Source organism: Solea solea, chromosome 19, assembly GCF_958295425.1.
Source record: "Solea solea chromosome 19, fSolSol10.1, whole genome shotgun sequence".
In the NCBI taxonomy this organism is placed as follows: Eukaryota; Metazoa; Chordata; class Actinopteri; order Pleuronectiformes; family Soleidae; genus Solea; species Solea solea.
The window spans coordinates 16,310,056-16,335,657 of NC_081152.1; the positions used below are offsets into that span (position 1 = coordinate 16,310,056).

Here is a 25,602-nt window from a genome sequence, read left to right on the forward strand (position 1 = left end):
CATGTTTTACATCTTTTAACACAGTGAATATTAAAAATTGAAATCATACCACAAACGAAATTGCAAAACTTCACATGTAGACATTAACCTCCCTTTGCGTACACGATTCATCCCGGATCTTGGGTCTTGGGAGTCCACCGTACGGACACATTTAAAAACAATGAGCAAACTGTCTGCGGTCGCTTCTGCATAACTTTGCAGTTCACAGAAAAAACTTCAGTAAACATACACTTTGTCCTCATCTGCACACAGTTTGAGACTTTACCGAGTGTGAGGAGAAACGTGACCCGACTTTTAATGTGGAAAAACATTGACTCAGAAAATAGCAAATATCAGAATGGTTGTTATATAGTGTTAAATCATCACTTTTCTGAACTCAACTGGGGAAACAAGGTTGAAAATATCTAGTGTTTATTAACCTGATGCGCACTTCTCTTTTAGAATTCTGTGTCATGTGTTATTCTCACAGTCAAACGTGTTTGTTTATTTATTTCTAGTCATAAACACCTCCAGACACGGTTGCGTCACAACTGTGTTGTTGCCATATGGGGCTGCATAAATTAATTCAACACTGCTGAATATGCACACACACACAGTCTGGTTTCCATGACTCCAGAGGACATTACATTGACTTACATTCATTTCCTGGACACGTCCTGTAACTATGACTAGCCTTTGATCATCCTAATCATACAACATGTCTTCACCTTAAAATACAATACTTTATTTAACTTTTTGTCCCCATAAGGAAGACGAGTCCCCATAATTGTGTGTGTAATGCACAACACACACAATGTTTGGATTTCTGTCATCGTAAGGACATTTATTGACATAATACTTAACTTTAAACCATGACAAGTACAAGCTATAAACAAAATACAGTCAAACCTAGTACACGTCTGCAGCAGGGAAATTGCTGCTCTATGATGTGATTTAAACTAAATGTACTGATATTGCACAGCTATATTAACATTAAACCAATATTTAAAAGCTTACAAAAATAATAAAAAAACAATAAAAGACAAGATTAAACATTTCAGTAAAAGCAGTCTGTCCAGTGACAAGTAAGAAATGTTCCTGTTTTAGCTCGGCGTCAGTTAAACCTTGCAGTATACAGTCTTCACTGAACTGCCCTGTGAGTCCAGCGCAGCATAATAAAACAAAATGCAAAATGATGACTTGACGACGTTACGCAACCGGAGACCTCACTGAGATTAATGTGGCCTGGGTGGGAAGGTAGTGAAAACCACAGATGTGTTTGCAGTAGCACATTTGAGGCTCGCTGCGATGGGGTTCAAACAAAGCGACGACAGTAACAGTAATGACGCAGTGGGTGTGAGCGGCTGCGGTGAAAGGTGCAGTGGAGCTGCTCAGGATCAAAGTTATCGTTGAGTGAAGTGGGCAGTGTGGAGGAAAGTGGCAGCCCTGGGACACGGGGCAGCTCAGACTAGAGCTGCACAGAACTGAGGAACAAAACGTGCACTAGCTGGTGTGTGGCTGTTGATTGATTTCCCAGAGGCACACACGATTTTGTAAAGCTACAAATTGCAGTGTTTTTTTTTTTGGTACTGAATAAACTGGCAATTCTGAAAAGAAAGCATGAGAAGGAAAAGGGGGCACAACTATTTGTCAAAGTTGTCGACAAAATGTGACAAATTTAAATGTCAGTAATTGTCAGTTATGTCACTGCACGTCTTTTTCACGCTGTGGAGCTGAACGTCGTCTTTTTCACTGAGTGAGTCATCTTGGTTTTTTTTATGTTTTTTTCTTTGCAACACAGCATAATGTCACGCTTGTCTTCTTCTAGGCGGTTTATTGTGAACTCTAAAGGGTTTTAAAGGTGATGTGATTAGTCAGATAATCGTCTCTACGAAGTCTTACTTCATACACTTTGTCTTTTATTTGTTGTCCACATCAAGATGCTAACTGTACAGTATTTTCAGTGCCTTTGTAAATGGTCAGCATGTGCATTCAGTGCATAACCAGTGACACCATCTGTCTCAGCAGCTTTGTTTGTGTTCGTCTAACATAAGGTCAGCGTGACACAATTGATTCTTCATCCTCAGCTGTTCTTTGTTGTTTTCTCTTTTTTTTCCTCCCTTGTTTCATATTATGCAGGGGTTGTTAAACCTCGAGTAGGCAACATTTTTTACGTCTTTTTGAGCAAATATTCTGTAATACCCTTTCAGCATAACAATGCTAATCACGTGATCTGGCTTCTGTATCCACCTCGGGGTGCGTAAGACAGATGGCAATAGCTTCGTCGCGGGCTACATGAATATGGGTAAGGGTTTCCTCTTTCATTTAGTGGTGGGTGACTGTAACTACAACTGTGATAAAACGGCAGCATCGAGTAGTGACAGGGACATCTGTCAACAGTTTTTCTAGCAGTCCTGAATTCTGCACCTTTAACATATAATATGTAACATTAAAATATATAAAAACAAAGAGACTATGTTGAGGAGTTTCTCAAATTAGCCAGAACATTTCCAAATCTCTTTAAATCCATAGAAATCAATATTTCTACTTAATTCACTTCAATTTTGTTTGTATGGCGGCCAAATCACAACATACATTATCTCAAGGCAGAAACTTTTACAATATTATAGAGAGAAGAGAAACCCAACAATTCACACAATGAGCAAAACACTAGGCATCAGTGGAGAGAAAACACTCACAGGAAACTAACAAGGAAGAAATGTGCCTCGACGGGTTGGGGTGAAAGGAAAAAGGCGGGAGAGAAAGGGAAAGAGAGAGAGGCGAGATAGAGACTGAAGAGAGAGATGAGACTCTGGGGCAAACCTTCTTGAGTCACACTGATAGATTTTCCTCGGCAGAGGTGTTGAAGACAACAATTCCCATGGTCCCACGCTGCATCTCAACATCACCAAACTAGGTCTTTTGTCATTGTTATGATTGAGAGTCCCCTAGTGACAGAAATGACAGAAAAGTGTTTTCCTCAGTGTCTCAGTGTGAGAGGCACAGAAGCTGCTTCAGACAAGACTTTTCCCCTGATGTGATTGCTGGTTTGTCTCCTGCAGTGAGATGTCTACAGGCAGCAGTTAGAAGCGCAGACCGCTGACCGATCAGTGCAAGCAGCCACTCCGCTTAAATTGGAGTTCTCATCGTGGCAAATTTCAGCTTGATATTGAGCTCACATATGCCATTTCCTGTGTCCTCTTTTCCCCTTTCACGCATTAGAACACACACACACACACACATATATAGAGACAAAATACATCGTGTTCCTCTACGCTGGTGTTAATCTGCCTTGGCCTCGGGATCTAACTGTTCTATCTTTTTGAATAAACTATTCCAGGATCCTGCTGTAGGTTTTCCTTTGTGTGTTGTCCCTCTCTCTCTCTCTCTCTCTCTCTCTCTCTGTGTCTCTCTCTCTCCCTCTCCCTCTCTCTCTCTGTGTCTCTCCTGTCCTGTCCTGTTTTGTGTTGGCGAGTTTGTGCTGAGCATTAAACTCTTGCTGCTTCTATTCCTAGTGCTCTGATCGTGCGTGCGATATACAAAATGTCCATTAGCATTTTCTTTGCTTGGGAAGAGATAAAAGAATCGGGCTTTGGATCTTGGCTGGACGTCTGGAAGGAGTGCATTGTTGTCTTGTAAGAGACCAACTGTCAGTCGAGCAGGGAGATGTCTTGTTTGGATAATCGGTGGGTGAATTATGGACTTCACTAGAGGACCGCTTTTGTTTGGTCGGCCATGTTGGCTGCCGCTGATCACGTTCAAAACCTTCTCCTGAAAAAAATGGAATCGCAGTATACTGTATCAGACAGTTTTTATGAATGTTTCCTGCCCTAGAATTGTGCTATTTCTACAAACTTGAGGAACAAATACAGTTAAAGTATTGAAGGTTGCGTTTATCAGTGTTTTTTGACTGAAAATACTTTTGAAGCCTTTTGTTAATTTAAAGGCTCATATTTGTGCTGCATCCTGTTTTGAGAGGCTCCATTCATTTTGACCCAGCATTTTATTTATATTTGTCTTACAGCACAAGCCCAACACTTTGTTTTCTACACAGGAAGGATGTATTTATTTTATTCTAAATAGAATAATCTGTTGTACATGTTATGTACCACTGTCTTATTCAGTTTAGATAGATATCAGACTGGCTGACATGTGAAATGCATTGATTTTGTCCTAAGAAATGAATCATTCAGTTTTGGTTTAAGGGAGAGAAGGACATTACAGTTATCTGTATTATTGAATCACAATATTTATTTTCAGTGTCACAATTAAGCAACCAACTGAATCGTAATCATAACACAATAGCATTGTGACAAAAGCAAAACTTGTCTCATTCCTAATATTCTAGACCCTCTCTGATTTTATTTTGAATTGGGAATTACACAGTATGGATTTTATGCAGCAAATAATTTTAACCTGTTAAACTGAGGATTGCATTATACAGTACATTTTCAAGTTGTTCATCTGTTGATGTTGTGAAGCAATTTGTGATGAGAGTTTTTTTGCTCTATAAATAGAAATGCATGGGTGTTAATTATTATTACTGCAAATACACCAGTCAGGCCTCAGATACCTGGTTCTAATGTTGTGGCTAACTGCTTTATTTATTTAGAAGTGCAGTCACACAAATGCAAACAGCATGAGCCCAAACAAATGACACACAGCAGTGACAGACTAGGCTCATGCTCATATTTGTCCATTATTTCTGAAGAAGAAAAACAGATAAATTAAAGAAAGAGATACCATATATACATAAATACATTTTTGATGTATGTGCCGTATCCGTGCCTGTTTTTTTGAGCAGCTCCTTTAGCAAAATATCTGTCACATTTCTACCAAGATCTTTTGAATGTCTTATCCAAACAAAGTCAAAGTTGGCACCGGACACAACGGTGCACTTAGTAAGTCTCCTGCCAAGTTTGAAGCCTGTCATGTGACCTGCGACATCTATTGTTAAAGCCATGTGAGAGATGCACAGCGGAGCTTTTTTCCAGCGGTGGATATTCAGGAGAGCGGTGCCTCATCATCCACATGTTAGACCGTAACCTAGGAGACAAGTGTGCAAATATCTGCTTCCCTTTGCCCGTCTCCAGGGTGTGTGGTGTTTTCCACTTCACTGGATATCCTGTTTTCACCTCTCTCCCTTCCTTTGTCACTCCTGCTGTTCTCCTCTCTGGAGAACTACCTTCATCCTCCTCTTGTTCGTCACTTGTCATCTCGTCTTGAAACTCCCTCACTGGTAATGCACCGACCAGGGACTTTGAGCATTGGTAATTTTTATAGGATTTATGTGGATGGCAGTTTCCGCTGACATTTGGGGTTGTTTATTTCTTTCTCCTTTTTTTGCCTTGACATTTCAAAGGGAAGAACTTTAAGATGGATTAACCTCTGCATTTGTTTTGTACTCCTCCTCTCCGCCTCTCCCCTGACTTCATATTAACCTCTTCCATTCTGGCTTCTTGTTCCCTGCAGCACGGAGCGGACCCCACCAAGAAGAACCGAGATGGGAACACGCCGCTGGACCTGGTGAAGGATGGGGACACTGACATCCAGGACCTGCTCAGAGGAGACGCCGCTCTGCTCGACGCCGCCAAGAAAGGCTGTTTGGCCAGGGTGCAGAAGTTATGCAGCCCTGACAACATCAACTGTCGGGATACGCAGGGACGCAACTCCACTCCGCTGCACCTGGCAGGTAATGTGCGCGAAGAAACACAGTTTATTTTGAGTAGTAACTGGTAAATGAAGTGCAGGTTAAAATAATTGAAGGCCCAGTGTGGAAGAATGAGTGACATCTAATGGTGAGATTGCAGATTCCAGAAATTAGGTTGTTCTTCTTCATTTACTTTGTAAATTTCTGCTCCAAAATTCAAGATACACATTCAGGTTAATGTGGAAACATGGCTGACCGAGATAAAGCAAGGCCCTTAAACTATAGTACATATAAAAGGCTTATGTTAAGGTTAAAAAAAATATATAATATTTCTTAATTTTAAAGCGATTATGCACTTATACAAACATACTTATTGGTAATGTATTCAATTTCTGCCATTAAACCGTCCTAAAAGTTACACTCTTCAACTTTAATAACCACTCAACAAGCCTTCCAATATGATTCACACTCATCCATTCACATACAGCATTTTTCTATCACACATCATTCACACGTTGCCAGGAGCTCGGCCGTTAGAGGCAATTTGCGGTTCAGAGACCTTCTCCGCGAGCAGTTTGACATGCAGACTGGACAAGCCGCCCCCACACCTCCCTGATTATGTAAAGCTCACTTACTAGACACATTAAAATGAAGGATAAAGCCAGAGGCTTTTTTCCATACCGTTTGGCTGAAGTTTGCAGGATTTAAGTGACTTTGGATGTGCTATATGCGCCGGTGCCAATCACTCTGGCTCCTCTGTCTCGGTAAACGCTGGCCTCTTGGGATATTTCGGCTCAGCGCGGTGCCAAGAACAAGGCGTCGAGCAAATCCAGACAGCTAGCAAGTCACGGGGTCAAAAACACTTTGTTCAAAGGCAGACAAGCGCTGGCAATTTAACAATTCATCAGTAATTTTTTAAGACCTAATATAAGGCAATTATAGACATGAGGTTAAGCACACAGGTCACATATGCAAAGAATTGTGGAGCTAACATGCCAGTGCTGTTTTTTTTTTTTTTTTTCTTAACAATGTGACACTGAAGGGAATTCATTGTTATTTTAGGAAGAGATTGATTTTTCTCAGCGTTTGCATCGCAAGTAGATGCATCACTGAACTGCCAGACACAGCTGTGGGTCAATAACATCTCAGTATGTTCCACCGCAGCCCCAAATGTGGCTCTCGCATTCACTGCAGGACCTCACTTCTCCCACTGACATCTTAAAGTATGTGGGGAGCTGTAGTGGCAGAGGCTCACTCTCCTTGTCTTTTTCCATCTTGCGAAACAGTAAAACTCTTTTTTTTTGAACATGTGAGGCCACAGAATGGTTCATCATTTTTAGTAAAAGAGTTTATTAAATGTTGTTTATTTCAGAACCCCTGTTGTTTGGCTGGTCTGAAGCCTTTTTGCAGATATCATAGTAGAGAATCCGCTTCTTAGTTTCACCACCCCAGCCAGTTACTGGTTAACTGTTGACATGGTAACAGTGTCACACTTTTCTAAAACACGATTACAAAGTGCATCACGGTGAGAACAACAAAGTAAAAACAGAGGCACGGTAAAGTATGAGGTAACGAGGCGGGAAAAGAACAGTAATAAAATAAAATAAATGGCTTTAAAAAGATGAATCAATTAAATATGAAAACACTCGGGGGGATAGTTCACGCTGAAAAGGCCATTCATGAATTAAGACCCCTTTAAATGTTCCTGCGTCTTCTGAATCATCCACATCTGGTGGGTAAACTGATTTGATGTTGTCTCCTGAAGCACATTCTTAGCTTCTTTTTTTTATTGATAATTTCTTGAACAGACTTTTCCTTTATATCTTGATAATGTGTGTCTTAATAATAGGATGCCTTGTTCTCTCTCAATATTACCTCCTCTGTTACTGCCTGACTACATTTTTGTTTCTCCTCTTTTTCCCTCTGTGTTTACTGGTCTATCTTTCTTTCTTTATGTCCTGCAACTCAACCCACACTCCTCTCTCTAGCTGGCTACAACAACTTGGAGGTGGCAGAGTATCTGTTGGAACACGGAGCCGACGTGAATGCACAAGACAAAGGAGGGCTGATACCTTTACACAATGCTGCTTCATACGGGGTAAGAAAAGCTCTCACTCTCTCTCTCTCTCTCTCTCTCACACAGACGCACACATACAGTATATGTGTGCGTGCCTTCAGATCAACATTCTGCTTTAATTTCTTCTGATGACTGATTGAGTCAGTATTGATTTAAGCTGAAATATAGTTGATACTACAATAATCTGATCATCTGTTCATTGATGAATTAAGGCTCTGCGTCACTGTTTCTCAGATGTGAGGATTTACTGCTGCCGTTTCAGTTGATATTATAATGTGAAGTAATAAAGTAAAATTTTTCACTGTTTTCTGAATTTTAATACAATGATTAAAACTACAGACTAAATCCAAAGATGATATTAATTTGACTCTGTTTGTTTTGGTGCTAATTCGTGTCTAATCCAACTTTTGTGACTGTTGCCAAGTTTGATCGCTCGTAAATATTTATATTTTGAGATCCATTTCACATAATATTATTTTTTAACTTGTATTTCTTAGCTGATTTATTTATTATTTGTCTGATTTGGAACTAAAAAATTATCACATATTTCCACTTTTTCCCCAATGCAAATGATCACTCTTCTAAATCTCTGTCACTGGTGCTATTACACATCTCTGAAATGGAGCATGTGAACTTCTCCCTTAGTCCGTAGTTGTCTCCCAATCACACGCCACTTGAAACTAGACAGCGTTCGACTTCTAAAGGAGTCAAACGCATGTTTGACAGAAACATGCACCACATTGTGTTTGATGCTAAGACACGAGTTGACAACATACAGTGCAGGGGAAAAGGAGAAAGAAGAGAAAGAGTAAATGCTTTTGTGGGAATACTAGAATCATAATGCCGTTAATAATTCATGCTTCAGAGGATCCAACATTTATTAGCCATGTTTTAGATGTTTAATCATTTTTAAAGGCTTTTTTATCGTTGTGTTTTATCCTTTTTTTCACTCTCATCCCCTTCTTCTTCCTCCTGTCTACCTCCTCCTCACGGTCCAGCATGTGGACATAGCTGCTCTGCTGATCAAGTACAACACGTGTGTCAACGCCACAGACAAGTGGGCGTTTACTCCCCTTCATGAAGCGGCGCAGAAGGGACGGACTCAGCTCTGTGCTCTGTTGTTGGCCCATGGAGCTGATCCCACTATGAAGAACCAGGAAGTACAGACGCCCCTTGACTTAGCAACGGTACAAAAGTTTTTTGTTTTTTTTACACTATTGATGCTCATTTCTTTAGGTATAACCAGCACATGGGAAATCATTAGTTTGACTGATGTACAGTTGGTTATAGAGTTGAAGAGTGGAGACACCATTAGGATAATCTGTAGAAATGTAGATAATGATGTAGGTAGCCTCCCTAACTCCCTGCACCCTAATGAGGCAACCACATACTGGTCTTTGCTTGACAGGTGGTACTTAAGTTAAAGTCCTCCCCAGAAAACAACACATTACTATAAGTGATGGGCATAGGAAGTGAAAGGAATCTTATAATTCTCACAGTGGTGCTCATTTTGCCAACAAAAAAAAATGCTACTCAGCTTCTTTTTCCTTTGTTTTCAGTAGTAATTCATGTAATTAAACAGATAGAGATACTCTGGGGTAGAAGTGAATGGTTTGTCTTCCAACGAGAAGGTCGAATTTCAATCCCCGGCTCCGCACGTGTTCCTGCACTAGACTGATAACTGACTTAAGATTTCTCCAAATTGCTCCTGGTGGCTGTGCCGTCAGCGTGTGAACGGGTATGATACATATGTAAAATGCTCTGAGTGGTCAAGAAGAAGAGGAAAAACGGGAAATACTGTGTGGAAACATAGATCTGATAGCCACATCCGATTATCAAATCTGATCTGTGTCACTCAAGTTTGGTTGGTTTGGGTGCTAGATCAGATATATATCTGATATGCAGCCATGTGACATGAACAAGAATGGTGATATCTGAATCCTTGTGGCTTTTTGCTTATATTTACTGTATATCTTCTAGTTCCTCTAGAGTTAAATCTGACTTAGAAATCCACTGTGATACTTTCTGTTTCTGAATTTTCCCTGTGGGGGATCAGGTGTAAGGCTTCTTTTACATATCTCCTTCTCCGACCTCATCTGGTCTCACAAATATGACCTTTTCTGTCATTGTTGGTGGTGGCTGGATACATGTAAAAGGTGTCTGTTGGCACATGTGCTGTTTGAGAAGACAGTGATGCATGAATCAGATTTGAATTGGATTTGCAGAATGTGGCTGGTCAAGTGAAAGTAGCCAATGACCAAACTGTACAGCATGAAGAATGTAGAAATGCCCACTGTGATGCCTTGTTAGTAGAGGGATTGATCGGGTTATTTGATTTCCTGTCGCATATGAAGTGCAAGTATCTGTCCCTGATCATCGGGACAAAGTGCTGGCATCACAAAATGTTTTTTAGCAATCTGGGGATAAGACTCAGCATTTTTGCTACAGCTGTAAATTAGAACATTTACTCATTAACATACTGTTGTCCAAGTTATTAGCAAATTTTCAGAGCCATGCGGGATCAAAACCTATTTTATGTGGAAAAAAATAATGTTTAAATCATAGAATACATACCATAAACACCTCATCTTGTTTCTCTCATGTGTTGCAGGCTGATGACATCAGAGCATTGCTGATTGATGCCATGCCTCCAGACGCCCTGCCAAGCTGTTTGAAACCACAGGCCACTGTGGTAAGAAACTACAACACTTTAACACTAATGCAACAGAGACAGAGCGAGACAGGTCCTGTTTGACTTCACATCTCTCTCTCTCCCACTCTCAGGTGAGTGCAACTGTAGTGAGCACAGGTGCTACAGGGGGCGTGGTCATCTCTCCCTCTCCGTCCCCATCATGCCTGTCCGCAGCCAGCAGCATAGACAACCTGACCGCGCCCCTTAGTGACATCACAGTCGGGGGAGCCACTGGAATCGCAGACGGAGCATCCGGGTCAGAGAGAAAAGAAGGAGAAAGTATGTTTTCACACGTCCTAAATTAGGCCAAATAAAATGATGTTAAAGTAAACGTGTAACATCTTAACACTGCTGACATCACTGTGTCTGTGCAGCTCTGCTCGACATGACCATCAACCAGTTCTTAAAGAGCCTGGGGCTGGAGCACCTCCGAGACATCTTCCAGCGAGAACAGGTACAAAGACACACTTGTAGATGAGCCGCACCTTAATATTAACAATCACAACTGAATTTTAAGCTTTAAATTATACCATAAACAAAACTTTTTCTAATCGTAAACAGGAAAATAAATGGGGGATTCTCGTGTATGTGGTGGAGGCTAAACTACTCACTCACTTAAAATAGAAGGGCGTCAAGCGTTGCTCTTTTCACTTTGCTTGTGCTGAGAAACGGCAAGCGGCAACACAATCACCAGCTAATCAAATCCTCTTTTTTCATCTCTTGCTGTGACGTCTGCTATGACAATCAGTGCTCTGCTAAACTCTGATACCCGCCTCCACCACCAAAACATTGTCAGACAAGGCCACCGTTAGTGTGTTAAAGCAATAAGTACATGTGCGTCCCACTTAAATCAATGAAGTCGTGAGGAGCGGCCAAAATGTCCTCACAATGATGGTTTTTGAGCAGAAATGTGTCCTGTAGAAACATTTTACTCACGTGTTAAAAAAAATAAAAATACATATCTATATATAAATTACAGGCAGTTGCTAATCTTTGAAAAAGGTGACGCTCATTTCAGGCTGAAAAAAACAACAACTTAAAACTGAAATGCTAAAATAAGGTTTTTATTTACAGTGTATATGTATGAATGAAAAAGGGATATATCACCGAGCAAATAACGCACACAACGACCCTCGTAAAATCCACAGAGGACTGAGGCAGACGCTGTCAATCAGAAACTGGTTCCGCCTTTCAAACAGTAGCCTAGGGTCTGCACCCGCCCACTGCTCCATTGACTCTGAGAGAAGCCGAGCTTCTGTGGAAGTGACGTTTTTGCCGCATTTGTCCAATCACTGTCGAACTCACCGCAGTGAAAATACAAATATTAAAATCACACGAGACGATCCGTCATCCATGATAAACAGCTGATTATGAATGAACTACTGACACGTTCTAGCGCACGTTTAGTATTGAAACATAAATACAACACAGTACATTATTTGACTTCGACATTTTAGAGGAAGCTGAGCTCTTACAGCAATCACCTCTGATATAAAATTAGTTTGAGTGGGACAGAGAAGATGGTGACGCACTGTTGGGCGAGAGCAAGGAATTGATATGAAAAGAGAGGGGGGGTTTGGGGAGAGAGATGAAGAAAATGGAGGGACTCCAGGAGACAGATGGAGAGACAGAAAGAGGATAAGTCCGAGACAGAAATAGAACCTAAAAGGTGACAGCTGGTGAAAGGCTAAGCATAGACAGCAATGTGGGAGAAATGAGGGGGGAGTATCAGTGTGTCTGTGTGTTACATTTATTATTGATCCCCCTAAAGGGAAACAAGTCTTTGTGAATATTCAGATGAAGTGAGATGTAGGTGGGAGTCAGCGGGGGGTCATTGATATTGATATTAGTCATTACAAAGTCCATTTAGTTATTATTTTTATAGTGCCATTGCAAAACCAAAGTTTGGCTTATTATGTGTCTGTAACTAAAGTGAAAACTGAAACAAAAAAAACAAAACAAGTTCTTGTGTTAAATTCTAATTAATGTGACACTAAAGCTATTTCAGCTGTAATATTTAATTACATATCTGCTGTGACTCCATCTCTTCCCTCTGTAAAGCGTCAATGACGACCTCTTAAAGACGTTTACGCTTTAGTGGGGACCAAATCAGCTGAACGTATACAGAATAATAACGTAAACGTGCCACGTGTAGCGAAGCAACATCTTTACCATTTTGTTGGCAGTTAAACGACATACTGTACACAAACATAGAGTCAGTACGTGTATGCACAGTTTAATCGAACTAAGGCCGTATTCCGACTAAGACAGGCAATCGAACCACTGCAAATGTCAGGTGGTGTACGCCTGACTCTAGCAAAGCAAGCTAGCAAACCACAGGCAGTAGAGTAAGGAGTTAGTGTGCAGTTACTTACGAGTAAACGTGGTACGTAAACTGCTGATAAAACAAAACTGCAGGTTTTAATATTGTGACAGCGTTTGAGGAGGAGTCACAGTATATGCTATATATGGCTCTGGTGTGTCATCGAGCCGTATTTTTAGACACGCCTCAACAGAATTATAATTCTTTACTCATTACTTTTTCACATGTTCTCAGTCATTGTTTTGTAACAAGTATAATGTGTGAATCTCTGTGTTTCCTTTACTCAGTTTTCAACATCAAAGCTTAATCAAACAGCACGTTAGTGGAATTATCACACAACGATGGATACAGATGGATGTCTAAGTTGAGGACTATTTAGTGGGGACAGTTTTCTCTGCAGCTTTTTTTTTCTTACAGTGAAGATGAAACTGTAAGATGTCACCTTTAAATATAATGTTTCACACTGGGTTTGAAATGAAAAAGAAATATAAATATATATATATATATAGAGCTTTGTTCCTCAGTATTTAGGACGTGATAATGATTCACACCTGATCACAGCGACACAGAGGGAGGGAGGTAAAGGTTAATGTTTGAAAAATCAGACTTATCTCTGCCTCCAGGACAAATCTCCTCTCTCTTCTCCCTGAACAATCTAACCCTCACACATTTGCATATCAATGTGTTGATTGCCGTCGTCTTCTTCTTCTTTTTCTTCTTCTCCTGCAGCATCTGTTTTCATTTGCCACGTGTTTGTCAGAGCTGTTGTCTTTGTAACAAAGCTTAGGCGACTCAACGATTTATTGATTGTCAGCAAATTGTGATGGCGAGCATAACCTGCTGGTGTCCCAGCGTGTTTCTATGTTTTGTGTCCACATACAGTATGTAGATGTTTAGATGTAGATCTACTCTCTTTTTTTTGACGTTATTGTTGTCTCTGGGCAGATTTCGCTGGACGTGTTGGCAGATATGGGTCACGAGGAGCTGAAAGAGATCGGCATCAACGCGTACGGTCACAGACACAAACTCATCAAGGGCATTGAGAGGCTGCTGGGAGGTCAACAAGGTCAGGAAAACACACACAAAATACACAAATGCATGAATGAATCAATCAATTGTTATGTCAGTGATGTAAATATGAACATATGTGAACAAATCTAAGCCATTTAAAAAAAATAGTAATAATATTTTTTAAAAGGAGCGATCAATACATCACTGACATGAACATTTCAGCAATATTATGACTCAATGCAATGTAAATATGAACAATTATCATTATACAGGAATTTTGAATGTGACAATCACAAGAATTTACACAAATTCAACCAATTATCACTTTAATACTTCAGTATTTTTGCTCAATCACCTGTTTACACTATATGGAAAATAAACTTAGCTAATTTTGCAAATTCATTGCTGCTGCCAAAATAGGCTTTTTTTCGGTCACAAAAACATCCCGCGAAATCTGAATAATCCCAGTTTCATACACAATTCAATAAAACTTACAAACATGAACAACTTAACCAATTTTATATTCTTCTTTAAAATAGCTCTGTATATCAGTAAATAAATCTCTATGTTATTTGGAAACATTGTTCCTGCCATTCTAAATGATATCAGATCCATATATATCCTACATTGTTTACCACACATATAGCTCTTTTAGCTACTGTAGTGTGTTTGTTTTTTACGTAATGATCTTCCTTTTGTTTTGACAAGGTGAGAACTGCAGTTAAAAGTGTACTTTTTATGTATTTCCCCTGCTCTGTGTACCCGCCTGTACACAGACTGTGTCACATAATCAAACATTGAGTTCTGCTCCTGAGTTAATTGTGTTCGTTGTGGTTCGGAAATACTTTAGGGACTGAAAACAACAAACCTTTTATTCACATGATATCGATATACTGAGCGCTTGTTTAATTTATATAAAAGAAAATGATGAAGTGATATGTGTTGTTATTGAATTACTGCCCAGCCCTAGTGCATGGTATAAATCCTAATATGTTGTTTCTAATTTTACCGTTTGTTGATTTTTCTTTAATTACCCCAGCATGGGATCAAATACATTTCTCATCTTTAATTGACACCTCATAATCAGCTTAATTGTATTCAATTAATAGTTAACCTCAAAATAAACATTTTGAAATGTTTGAGCTTCACGATTTAAGTTATCCTGATTATGTAAGAATGTGATATTAAGTAAATCTGTTAATGTGTGAAAAATCTTTGATGGAAAATACAGAAACATAACGTACTAACATACATAACAAATCCAGACATGGTTTTTACTGCGTGAAACTGATTTACATGCGTGTTTGTAGGTGGAAACCCGTACCTGACGTTCCACTGCTCCAGTCAGGGCACCGTGCTGATCGACCTGGCGCCCGACGACAAGGAGTTCCAGTCTGTGGAGGAGGAAGTACGTAAACACACGCGCTCACACTAAAGTTGTGTCATATTTTTAAACATCTGGCTGAGGAGGACACACACCGCGTCTCAGCTCCATGTTAGTCTCACTGAAGGATACTTCAAAGCAACTGTTACCAGTCGTAGCTCTGTCAAACAAATCAAACAAATGCAGGATACTTTATAGACAGGATTTTTAGATTTATTTCATAATTTCACAAAACATAATCTTTAGAAAAATCATTTTCAGCAGCACCAGTTCAGTTTAGTGGCCCTTTCTGTTTAAGGCTGTGTATTATTAATTTAAAGATGAAGAACCAGGCTGCAGTTTTAACGTAATTATGCAAACAGTTTAAAATGATACAGGCAGAGAGTGAGTTTATGACAAACAGAAGCAGCGTTTATTTTTAAGTGTTTGATCCAGTCTTTTTCCCAAAAGTTGCTTTGTGTTTACCCAATGAACATTTAGACACACTACGTGTGATTAATGCATTTTAAAATGTATGCCCCATGTAATGTTGGCCCTTAATTGTGATAATAATAATAACTTATTATAATTTTTCAAATTAGTTTTTCAGTTTTTCAGTTTTTCTTAATATCTTAAAAATGACATAGATAGACAAACTTGTTCATCCTCTTGGGGAAATTCAAGTATCCTGTAGCTCACACTGAATTACTGGCTTAAAAACATTGGATAGGAGGAGACAAGGACAAGAAGTCACTAAAGCCACTAAAAACATGTCACTCTGATACAAGAACATATAGGTTAACCAAATTTTGCCTATGTTTATCAAAATTTCATTTATTTAACGGTTGTCAGTCATTAGGAGAATGAAATAATTGCCTTTTTTTCCAACATTACAGCAAAACTTCATCACTGATCTACTTTTTGCCTTATTGCCTTGATTCAACTTAGCCACAGGCATCACTTTATCTTCCGTATTCAAATCTCATTATAGTTTTTTTTTTAAATTATTATTAAGTGCATATGTCTCTAACACCTGAAACATCAGATAACTTTATAGAATTTAGAGAAAGACAAATTGAAAATGACTGGTGGCTTTTCGGCGAGGTGGTCACTGGTAATCTCTCTGCTCATTTTTCTCTGAGCTCCGGAGGTAAAAAAAAAAATGAGTCAGTCTTTGTTGTTCAGAGAGCTGCTCGAATCACTCACATAATCTTTTAAAAGCTTTGCATGCGTGTGTGTGCGTGCGTACGTTCGATTTTCTCCTGACTGTGTTTTTTCTTCTTCTCTCCTCTCCTCAGCTGCAGAGCACGATCAGAGAACACCGCGATGGAGGCAACGCAGGCGGAGTCTTCAGCCGGTACAACATCATTAAGGTGTGTGAGTCAGTTTCCTCCTTTAATGGCCACAAATAAAGATCTGGATCCTCATTAAAGCTACAACCGTTTGTCAATTCTGAACATGGTGTCCTGTTTGACTTTCGTGAATTGATTTTAATTGTAAATTCCTCAGCAGACGTGACATAAATATTTTCCCTCCCTGCAGATTCAGAAAGTGGTGAATAAGAAGCTGCGGGAGAGATACTCGCACAGGCAAAAGGAGATCGCGGACGAGAATCACAACCACCACAACGAGCGCATGCTCTTTCACGGTAAGTACTTTGACTTTCTGACCAATTTGAGACCAATTGGTTTTTGCGTTTGTTTCGCCGTGCGTTGATCAGCGTGAACATAAATGTGATAAAATCAAGTTAGGGCTCCCTCATCCTATCAACTTTACTCCCAACACCGTCACCATTTTATATCAGTATATCTAAATATGATCGTGTATATGATCTCTTCGTTTTGTATAGACCGTATTAAACCAAGTTACTTATTATCATCACAGCTGTAAATGTAGTGTAATGGAAGCCTTGATGAGACAAAAATTGCATTTACAGCTGTGTACATGTATATATATATATATATATATATATATATATATATACATACATAGATGCATATATATGTATGTATGTATTCAGATTTAAAGAATCAGTTTTGCATGGGGCAAATGTGATGTGTTTTCTGACTTAAAAAATACTGCACCATCTGATTAATTCCAGGTTGGAGTCTCCTGTCGCGGTGCTAAGTATAATTTGTCCAGGACGGTGACAGTAGTTTTCCTCCTCATTAACTTTTCACATCTCCCCTGCAGCTTCAGTCACTTCCTCTTAGTTGACAGGAGCGGAGCGCAGCTCGCTGTTCTGCCTCAAGATTCGGTTGTTCCCGTGTTCTGAGATAAACTCTGCGTCACGCTGCAAATGTTTCCCCTTTCTCGCAGTCTGAGCGTATGCTCGGAACAAACCGCATTAATCATCCGCGTGCCCTTTTTCACTGAGGACACGACTCTCAGGACAGCAGCCCACTGCTGCTTTTAACTTTAAACACTGTAGTGCTCTGAAAATCGGGTTTATTTTATGATTTGTTTTTTTGCCAGGTTCTCCTTTCATCAACGCCATCATCCATAAGGGCTTCGACGAACGCCACGCATACATCGGCGGAATGTTTGGCGCCGGCATCTATTTTGCAGAGAACTCCTCAAAAAGCAATCAGTACGTGTACGGCATTGGCGGAGGCACAGGGTGTCCCACACACAAAGACCGCTCCTGTTACGTGTGTCACAGGTGAGGCGTTGTATTATTATTATTATCATTATTATTATTATTATTATTATTATTATTATGAGTTTAAAGATTAAAACAAAGTTGATCCAGACTCTTGTTTACTGTCTGAAACTTTTATTGCTGCAACGTTTCCGTGCTAGACCTTCCTCAGGCAACAATTTTTGGAAATAAAAAGCTTTTTTTTATAGGCTTAGTATTTTATTTTTATCGCTTATATATTGATAAACATGTTTAATACTTGACATTAATTATGTGATTAAAGCTTTACTTTGATGTCACTGGTGATGACTCACACACTTGCAGTCATAACCTACTTAAGATGGTTTCTTATTTACAAAAATACTTTGCCTGATAAAGTTCGAGCATCAAAACATCACAGCGATAAAGAGTCTTCTTGCTACTTTTTACTTTTTACCACTCAGACAATGAAAACTATCTGAAGGTCCACTCACTGCTCCGTGTTTCCTGCTCTCTCTCTCTCTCTCTCTGTCTCTGTCTCTGTCTCTGTCTCTGTCTCTCTGTCTCTGTGTTTACAGGCAGATGCTGTTCTGCAGAGTGACGCTGGGCAAGTCCTTTCTTCAGTTCAGTGCCATGAAAATGGCACACGCACCTCCTGGACATCACTCTGTCATCGGTCGACCCAGCGTTAACGGACTGGCGTATGCGGAGTACGTCATCTACAGAGGGGAACAGGTCAGTGAAGCACGCACGCACTCGGACAACAAACAACAAACAACAAATAAATAAATATACAATATACAAATATATACAATATACAGCCTCCGTCTGTCTTGACCAAGTAGCAACCGGTCGTGACTCCCATTTTGCATTCAGGCCGACGCCACGTTGATATTTTGCAACCAGAATTCAGTAGCCATTACCTGCAACTAGGCTCGTACCAGCTGTGAATCACTTTCTGGTGTCCACTCATGTGCCGAGCTCCATCATCTGTTTTCCTACTGATAATATGTCCTCTTGAAGAGGAGATGAAACTAGTGATTGAGACCGTTAACTCCTCAGGAAGATGTTAACTAATGTGATAAATCAAGTAAAAGGAACGCTCATTTTCCTGTAGACTTCCATTCAAGCGGAGTACTTGCTGTGTCACCCCCTGGTGGCCATTCAATCTATTTTTACTTCAGGAAGAACCTGGAAGACTATGTCCATTGTCTCGCCGGGTGGCACGAGATCTAAACACCATTATACTGAGAAACGCAGAGAATGTTGTGGCTAAATTCTGATTATATGATTATACAGTTTCAAATTGTTCAACATCTGTGTTCCATAATTTCAACACTTCAAATCTTGTTTTTGTTTTCCAGGCTTACCCAGAATACTTGATCACATACCAGATAGTGAAGCCGGAGACTGTGGCCGTACCTGCTGCCACGGCGGAGCAGAAGTCCTAAGGTACAGACTGTTGTGGACTTAAAGAGGACTAAAACTGGACGAGCGGGTGTTTGTATCAAAGCCTCCACAGAACACAAGACGCGACGGCCAGTGGAAAATCCCAGGAAAGAGTTGGACCCGTGTGTACGGAGAAAGACGAGACGATGGGGTGTCTTTGAGATTTTGGGGTATGAAACATGCAGAATCCAGAGCAAAAAAAAAATCCATACAGTTTAGTTTGTCTAATTAATTGGATCTATTTTTTTGCGGGAGAAAATGCAAACGGCTGGATCAATGTGTCTGGAAGTGATCCAGTAAGCTTAATTTTAAATTTGCCGGCTTGTGGCTTGATCTTTAAAACAATTAAGGAGAGCAGTTACAACCCGGACCACAGTCCAAAGCAAAAAAACAACAGCAGCCCCGACTTTTCAGTGCTCGCGCGTGCGTGCGTGTGTTTTCTACTCCCAGATTTTAATGTGTTGTCTTGATGTCGTGTCCTCTTTTGGCTTTGTGCATCATCGACAGCAGCACAACAACGCAACACCCCTAGGCTGCTTCCAGAAACAGCAGTTGTCAGAGCGAGAGAGAGAGAATAGAAATCCAGCATTTTCTCCTCCAGCTTCTCACATTTTCATCTACACACAAACAACAACAACAACAGAACACTCGTGTGTGAGTGTGTGTTCACGTCCTGTCCTCTGCAAACACACAGGGAACAATGTAATGAGCCTGAGCGAGAAGAAGTAAAAGAGATTTTCTGTGGACAAATGAGTCAGTAAGCAGAAAAATAAACAGGAGACCCACAGTGACAATCCACTGCTGACTGTGGACTTTTCCACTACAGTTCACTACCAGGACCATTTTTACAGTCAACTCATAACCAAACATGTGACGACAAACATGGACATAAGCAAGCAAGCAGCAAACCACAGCAGCCGAGTGTGATCAACTCAGGCACCTGTCGATCAAGCCATCCTTTCCTCAACACACCACGCAGAGCCTTAAATTAATGCTTCACGGAAGATTTCTGTCCATATACACGTTAGGGCTGCAACTAATCACTCATTTCATTATAGATTAATCTGAAGATTATTATTTCAATTTGCCATTTTAGTTGTTTCGTCCGCACAATGTCAGAGAATTTGTTTTTCCCCCAGACATCGAAATGGTGTTGTCCTCAAATAACCAGAGAAACCATAAGTGTTCACTTTTAAAATGGTACAGTAGGCAGGGGTTGTTGTCAGTGACCTTTCAGCCTCGAGCGCGAACGACCGCACCTGCTCTCTCCGTTTACAGCCTCGCAACGTGTGATATGTAGCAACGTGGACCGGTTCTGGAACAGTCACGGGTTCTGAGAGAGAGAGACGACACCTTTTCTGGATACGAGAAAGGAAATCACACCATTTAAACCTCGACAGTCGAGAGTACCAGAGATGGAGACACTGCCTCAGGTCTGAGATGAGTGAGCTCAGGTCAGGGAGCAGTGGTCCAAAAACATTCATTCATTCATCAATTTTCTGCCTCTTTATCCACCACATGAGGGTCTTGGGAGGCTGGAGTCAGTCTCAGCTGACACAGGGTGAACAGTAGAGTTCACTTAGGACAGGTCACCAGTTCACCGCAGGGTCAACACACAGAGCCAGACGACCTTTAACTCTCACATTCACACCTGGGACCCTGAGGAAAACCAACATGCAAACTCCACACAAAACTGGGATTCAAACCGGTGACCTACTTGCTGTGAGGCAACAGTGCTAGCCACTCCTTCACCGTGTGGTCCTCCATCCCAAAACATGAGTTGCATTATAATTTGCAGTTTAAACTCAGCATTCAGTTACTTATCGAGTCTAAGCGAGTTATGCTTTTATTTTGAAAGGGGCACTTATTTACGCACAGTGAATCGTTTCTGCCACTAGAGGGCACTCCTTGTTTAATGACATCAGGAAGCAGCGAAGAAATCATGGGATCTGTTGTCTCGTTTGCTTCCCCTGAACACGCGGTACACAGCATTAACTAGTTGTGATTGATTAGTGAGAGGTAAACTCACTAACTAGTTACTACCGGACGTTTTCTTCCCCACTCTGGCGTTTAACATGGCGGGTTACGATAAAGCGGATTTAAAGACTCGAACGTTAATATTCAGTGAAATATATAGCATTAGCTTCATTTTCTGTAGATATTTTTTTTATACACAAATGTTACATACTGTGTCTTTAAACCCTCAAATGAATCATCAGTACAGTTGCAGTTTGATTTAATATCTGAATTAAATGTACTTAAATTTGTCGTTGCAGCTCTAACTTTACAACAAAGAATGTGAACAAAGGTTCAACTCTAACTCTGGTGGTCGCTGCTTGTTTCAGGTCAGCTCATAGGGAAAAGAAAAACCACACCAAATCCAGAACCAGAACCAGGGACCAGACTTATGTAGTTACAAGAAATGATTGATAAAGATATGTATTGTGTTATTATTGTAATCGTAATCCTCGCCTCCTCAGTGCAGCTCAAACATTCACATTTCTCTTCTCTTCCACATGAATCTGTTACACCTTGTGTTTTTCATCTTGTAAAGCTGCCTTTCCTTCTCCTCTCGAAACGTTGATGCCCCCTAGTGGCGCAACGGAGGAGCTGCAGTATTGAGTTATCTCTATATCGATATATACACATACACTACTATTTATTTCTGTTTTTATTTGATTTGTCTTTATTTTCTCTCGCCGACTTTATTCCATTCAGTTTACATTCATCTTTTAAGAAAAATGTGAAGTGAGATATTTACTTAACCAGAAACCTGCAGCTCGACTGAAGTGGGCAAAACTCATCTGTTGTACATAAACGTTTCCTTTTATATGAAGAGATATAGATATATATCTATATATGTATATATATAGATATATATCTGTAGGAATCATGTACGACAGACGGCAGAAAGCACTGTGGTATGTAAAAGCTTCAGCTGATGATTTTAACTACTCTGACCATGTTTTTCTTTTCCGTTACTAGTTTATTTTTATTTATGATTATTGTTTTTTTTTGTTTTTTGTTTTTTTTAATTAACAACACTGTAAAACTTACACGGGACCACGTACGCATTTCATTTCTTTTACTGTTTTAAAGAGCGTTGAAAGGTTGAATGAAAATTCCTTGAAAAGTGCAGGCGAAACGGAGAAGAAAGTGGCCTTAAAAAGTTTATTTATATATATATATATATATATATATATATATATTTAAAAAAAAGACATTGCCTTTAATTCATCTGGAAACTCGTGACATGATTGTGCTTAGATTAACGAGAGTGAGGGGGGGGGGGGTAACAGACTAGAGATTGGCGAAGCTGCTTTGACTTTTTAATTTCTTTTCACCCTGCACTTCGGAGGGTGAAATGAAGTCGACACGGGTTCAAACAAACTGTTTAACACTTTGAACCCGAGCCTTAAGTGAACAAAAGTTGTCCGTCCGCTCTAAATATCTGCTAAAATTAGCGATTATATAAACTGTTTTTCAAAGCCGTCTGCCTTTTTTTTCCCCTCTTCCTCCTCCTCCTCTTCCTCCTCCTCCCTCTCAGCTCTGCAGCCCACGCTGCAGATTTAATATTTCATTCCATTAACGACAAAAACGATAACAATTATTTCTGCTCCCTTCGCTTGTCAACAAAGTAGCAAGTGATTCCTTTTTGGGAGGGAGAAATGAAGAGGAAATGAATTAATAACTGGGAAATGAAATGAATAATTAGACAGAACAACAACTGATGACTAAAGCAGAATTGAGGGAGGGGGTGTAAAAAAAAAAAAAAAGCTAATAAGCTTGAAATTATATTGTAATAATGAGACATTTTCAAAGGGAAAAAGTGAAAGAGTTGCAGCTCGGGGACACAGTGTGTCCATGCGGCGTTTCCCCGTGTAATTTATGTTTTTAATGGCATTTAACAGAACGATGAAAGCTCAATTTACAACAGTCAGATTGTGGAGTTTGAAAACTTTTCTCTGTTTATTGAAGTCTAAGTCTTTTGGACTTAGTTTGAAAAAACCTCTTGCGTCATCGTCGCTGAGGTCAGCGGTGCATTATCGTTTAAATTTACATTTTAAAAACTACACTGTATATAAACTAACACCCGATGGGCTCTTTTTACGGATGATTTTCTGTTTACTTTTCTTGTTTGTCACTAATTTCATTTTTTTTTTGTATGTGATGAAATTGAAACGTGTTTCAGCCACTCGGTCTCTTCTCTACTCTACTCATGTGTGTGTTGAGGGGTCAGAGGTCAGGCGGGGGGAGGAGGGTCATCTTTTTGTGAATAAGAGTGTGAGCAGGTTTGTTTGTGTCACATTGTGACCTGCCTTCTACATTTTCTCACCTGTTACATTTGACCTGTTGTTGTACAGATGGTTGTACAGAGCTAATGTGGAACTGAAACTCCTCACACTTGTACAGAAAACAAAAAAAAACCTTAATAAAACAACTTAAAGCATCTGTTTTGTTGTACTTGAAGTCTTGTGGTCACTAAGTAACTTTTACTCTCTTACATCTGGATGTTTTTGACGCAGTTTTTTTCTCTGAGCAGGTTTACTGACCTTAAGAAGAAAATCTTGATTAACAGAGGGCAGCCATCTTGTGTCACCATGTTTCTACAGTAGCCTATAAGGAAAAACACGCCAAAAGTCAACTTTATTTAAGAAAATACATTAAAATAATCGTATTTATGATGATTTTTGACATCATTTAAAAAAAAAGTGTTTGTTTTGATATGGAACGATGCACACATCACGATATAAATATACAAAAAACATACAGAAATAAGTGACCAGCTGTCACTCACCCAGTGTCCACTCATGTGCTGTGTTTTTTTTTTCCATTTCCCACTAAATGTGAATAATAATTTACAAAACTGACGTCACGGTCGACTGAAAAAGACCCGAAAACTATTGATTGAGATGATTAATTCTACAGGGAAATAGGCAGAAGTTTACAGAAGCATCGACTTCCAGTTAAGTTGACTAGTTCCATGGTTCTTAAACTGTGGTACATGAGCTTCCTCTGGTGGTACTTGGAGGAAAATCAGAAATACTGAAATAGTATGTCATGAAAAAACGTCATGCCTTCAAGTCAATGTCTGGTGGACAAAGCTATTTGACAAACATTAAGAAAGAGTCTTAGTTTTTAAGTGTTTTACAAAGATAGTTTACAAAGATCTGAACATCCATGTGCTTTTCAATGTCAAACACAACCAGCTATTCATCTTGAAGTTGTTTGCTTTTCTTTTCGTCATTGTCTTGTGTAACTGAAAATGTGGGTGAATAATCAATAATAATATTGATATAATATAATGAATAATTTTGAGACCCGACCAGAAATCATCAGCACATGAAAACTAAGTCAAGTGTAGTCCTTTAGTCACCTACAAGGGCCCGCACAATGCTGCTTGCAGCTATTGTTAATTTAAGACACTATTAACAGTCACCATTTACATATACTAAATGAGTGTTTTAAATGATTGAGGATGTAGCTTTTAACAGTTACATTTAAGTCACACTTCACTCATTAACTGTCCAGCGACAAACCATCTTCATTTATTGCATTTAGCGGCCGAGCAAAGGCTTTTTATGTTGACATAAAAAAGGGCATTTATTTTCCCATCTGACATTAGAGAAGGCCGTTAAGCATCTTCAGTACAACCTGTTTCCCTGTTGTGTTCTATTGATCTTCTGTTTGTGCCAAGAGATAAACGGGCTACGAGTGTGAAATCGTTTCGCAGCGAAGACAATTTATGCTCAGAAACTTCTGAGATGAGATTCACCAGGGCCCAAACACTGACGACGTGAGAAACAGCAGGATCATCGATATCTGCAGACAAGGAGAGCGCTAATCAAAGTGAGAAAAAAAACCTGTCTCATTTCACCCCGAAAGAGTTCATTTTATCAGTATATTGTTTCAGATAAATGGCATGAAGAGAAAGCAGGACATTGTCTTCTGATTCATAAACAAAAATGTGTGTATAATTATTTGATCATTTTTGTGGAACATTTTTTTGTGACATGACTAAAGTGCAATTACTACCACAATTAAAAGAAACCTTCAATGTTGGGTACATTAGTTCATTATTACTTCATTACTTCATAACTAATTCATGAATTACGTCTTAATTAATTTGCCATTTATGAGTGTTGTTGATTTTGAATAATTAAAACTTTTAAAATGTGAAAATATTCTCTTTTTAGTTATTCTTATTATTATTATTATTATTATTCCTCAAAGTAAATCGCGTTTTTGAGGCCCTGAACATATCCCAAACTCACCAATTTTTGCAACCGAATCAGACCTGGTGAAAAATTACGTATATTAGTGGTTCAGGGAATGTGCATCAAAAAATGAAAGTGGGCGGAGCTAAAAACTGACGCAAAAAACTCCTATTAGGTCATCTGATGTTGGGTCATCTGATGTTGGGTCATCTGATGTTGG

At 39.6% G+C, this 25,602-nt stretch overlaps 1 protein-coding gene across 2 annotated transcripts in view; it reads left to right on the plus strand.

The window, feature by feature from the left end:
- LOC131445906 (poly [ADP-ribose] polymerase tankyrase-1) overlaps nucleotides 1-23,616 on the plus strand; it is an 82,842-nt gene extending 59,226 nt beyond the window's left edge. For both annotated transcript variants that reach the window (XM_058616657.1, XM_058616658.1), the window contains 13 exons: nucleotides 5,452-5,671; nucleotides 7,618-7,727; nucleotides 8,705-8,893; nucleotides 10,318-10,398; nucleotides 10,491-10,677; nucleotides 10,773-10,852; nucleotides 13,667-13,787; nucleotides 15,043-15,140; nucleotides 16,394-16,468; nucleotides 16,638-16,743; nucleotides 17,571-17,757; nucleotides 18,294-18,450; nucleotides 19,080-23,616. In XM_058616657.1, the coding sequence (XP_058472640.1) occupies nucleotides 5,452-5,671; nucleotides 7,618-7,727; nucleotides 8,705-8,893; nucleotides 10,318-10,398; nucleotides 10,491-10,677; nucleotides 10,773-10,852; nucleotides 13,667-13,787; nucleotides 15,043-15,140; nucleotides 16,394-16,468; nucleotides 16,638-16,743; nucleotides 17,571-17,757; nucleotides 18,294-18,450; nucleotides 19,080-19,166 (1,698 nt within the window). In that variant the 3' untranslated portion in view covers nucleotides 19,167-23,616. The remainder of the gene's footprint in view (nucleotides 1-5,451; nucleotides 5,672-7,617; nucleotides 7,728-8,704; nucleotides 8,894-10,317; nucleotides 10,399-10,490; nucleotides 10,678-10,772; nucleotides 10,853-13,666; nucleotides 13,788-15,042; nucleotides 15,141-16,393; nucleotides 16,469-16,637; nucleotides 16,744-17,570; nucleotides 17,758-18,293; nucleotides 18,451-19,079) is intronic.
- The last annotated feature ends 1,986 nt before the right edge of the window (nucleotides 23,617-25,602 follow it).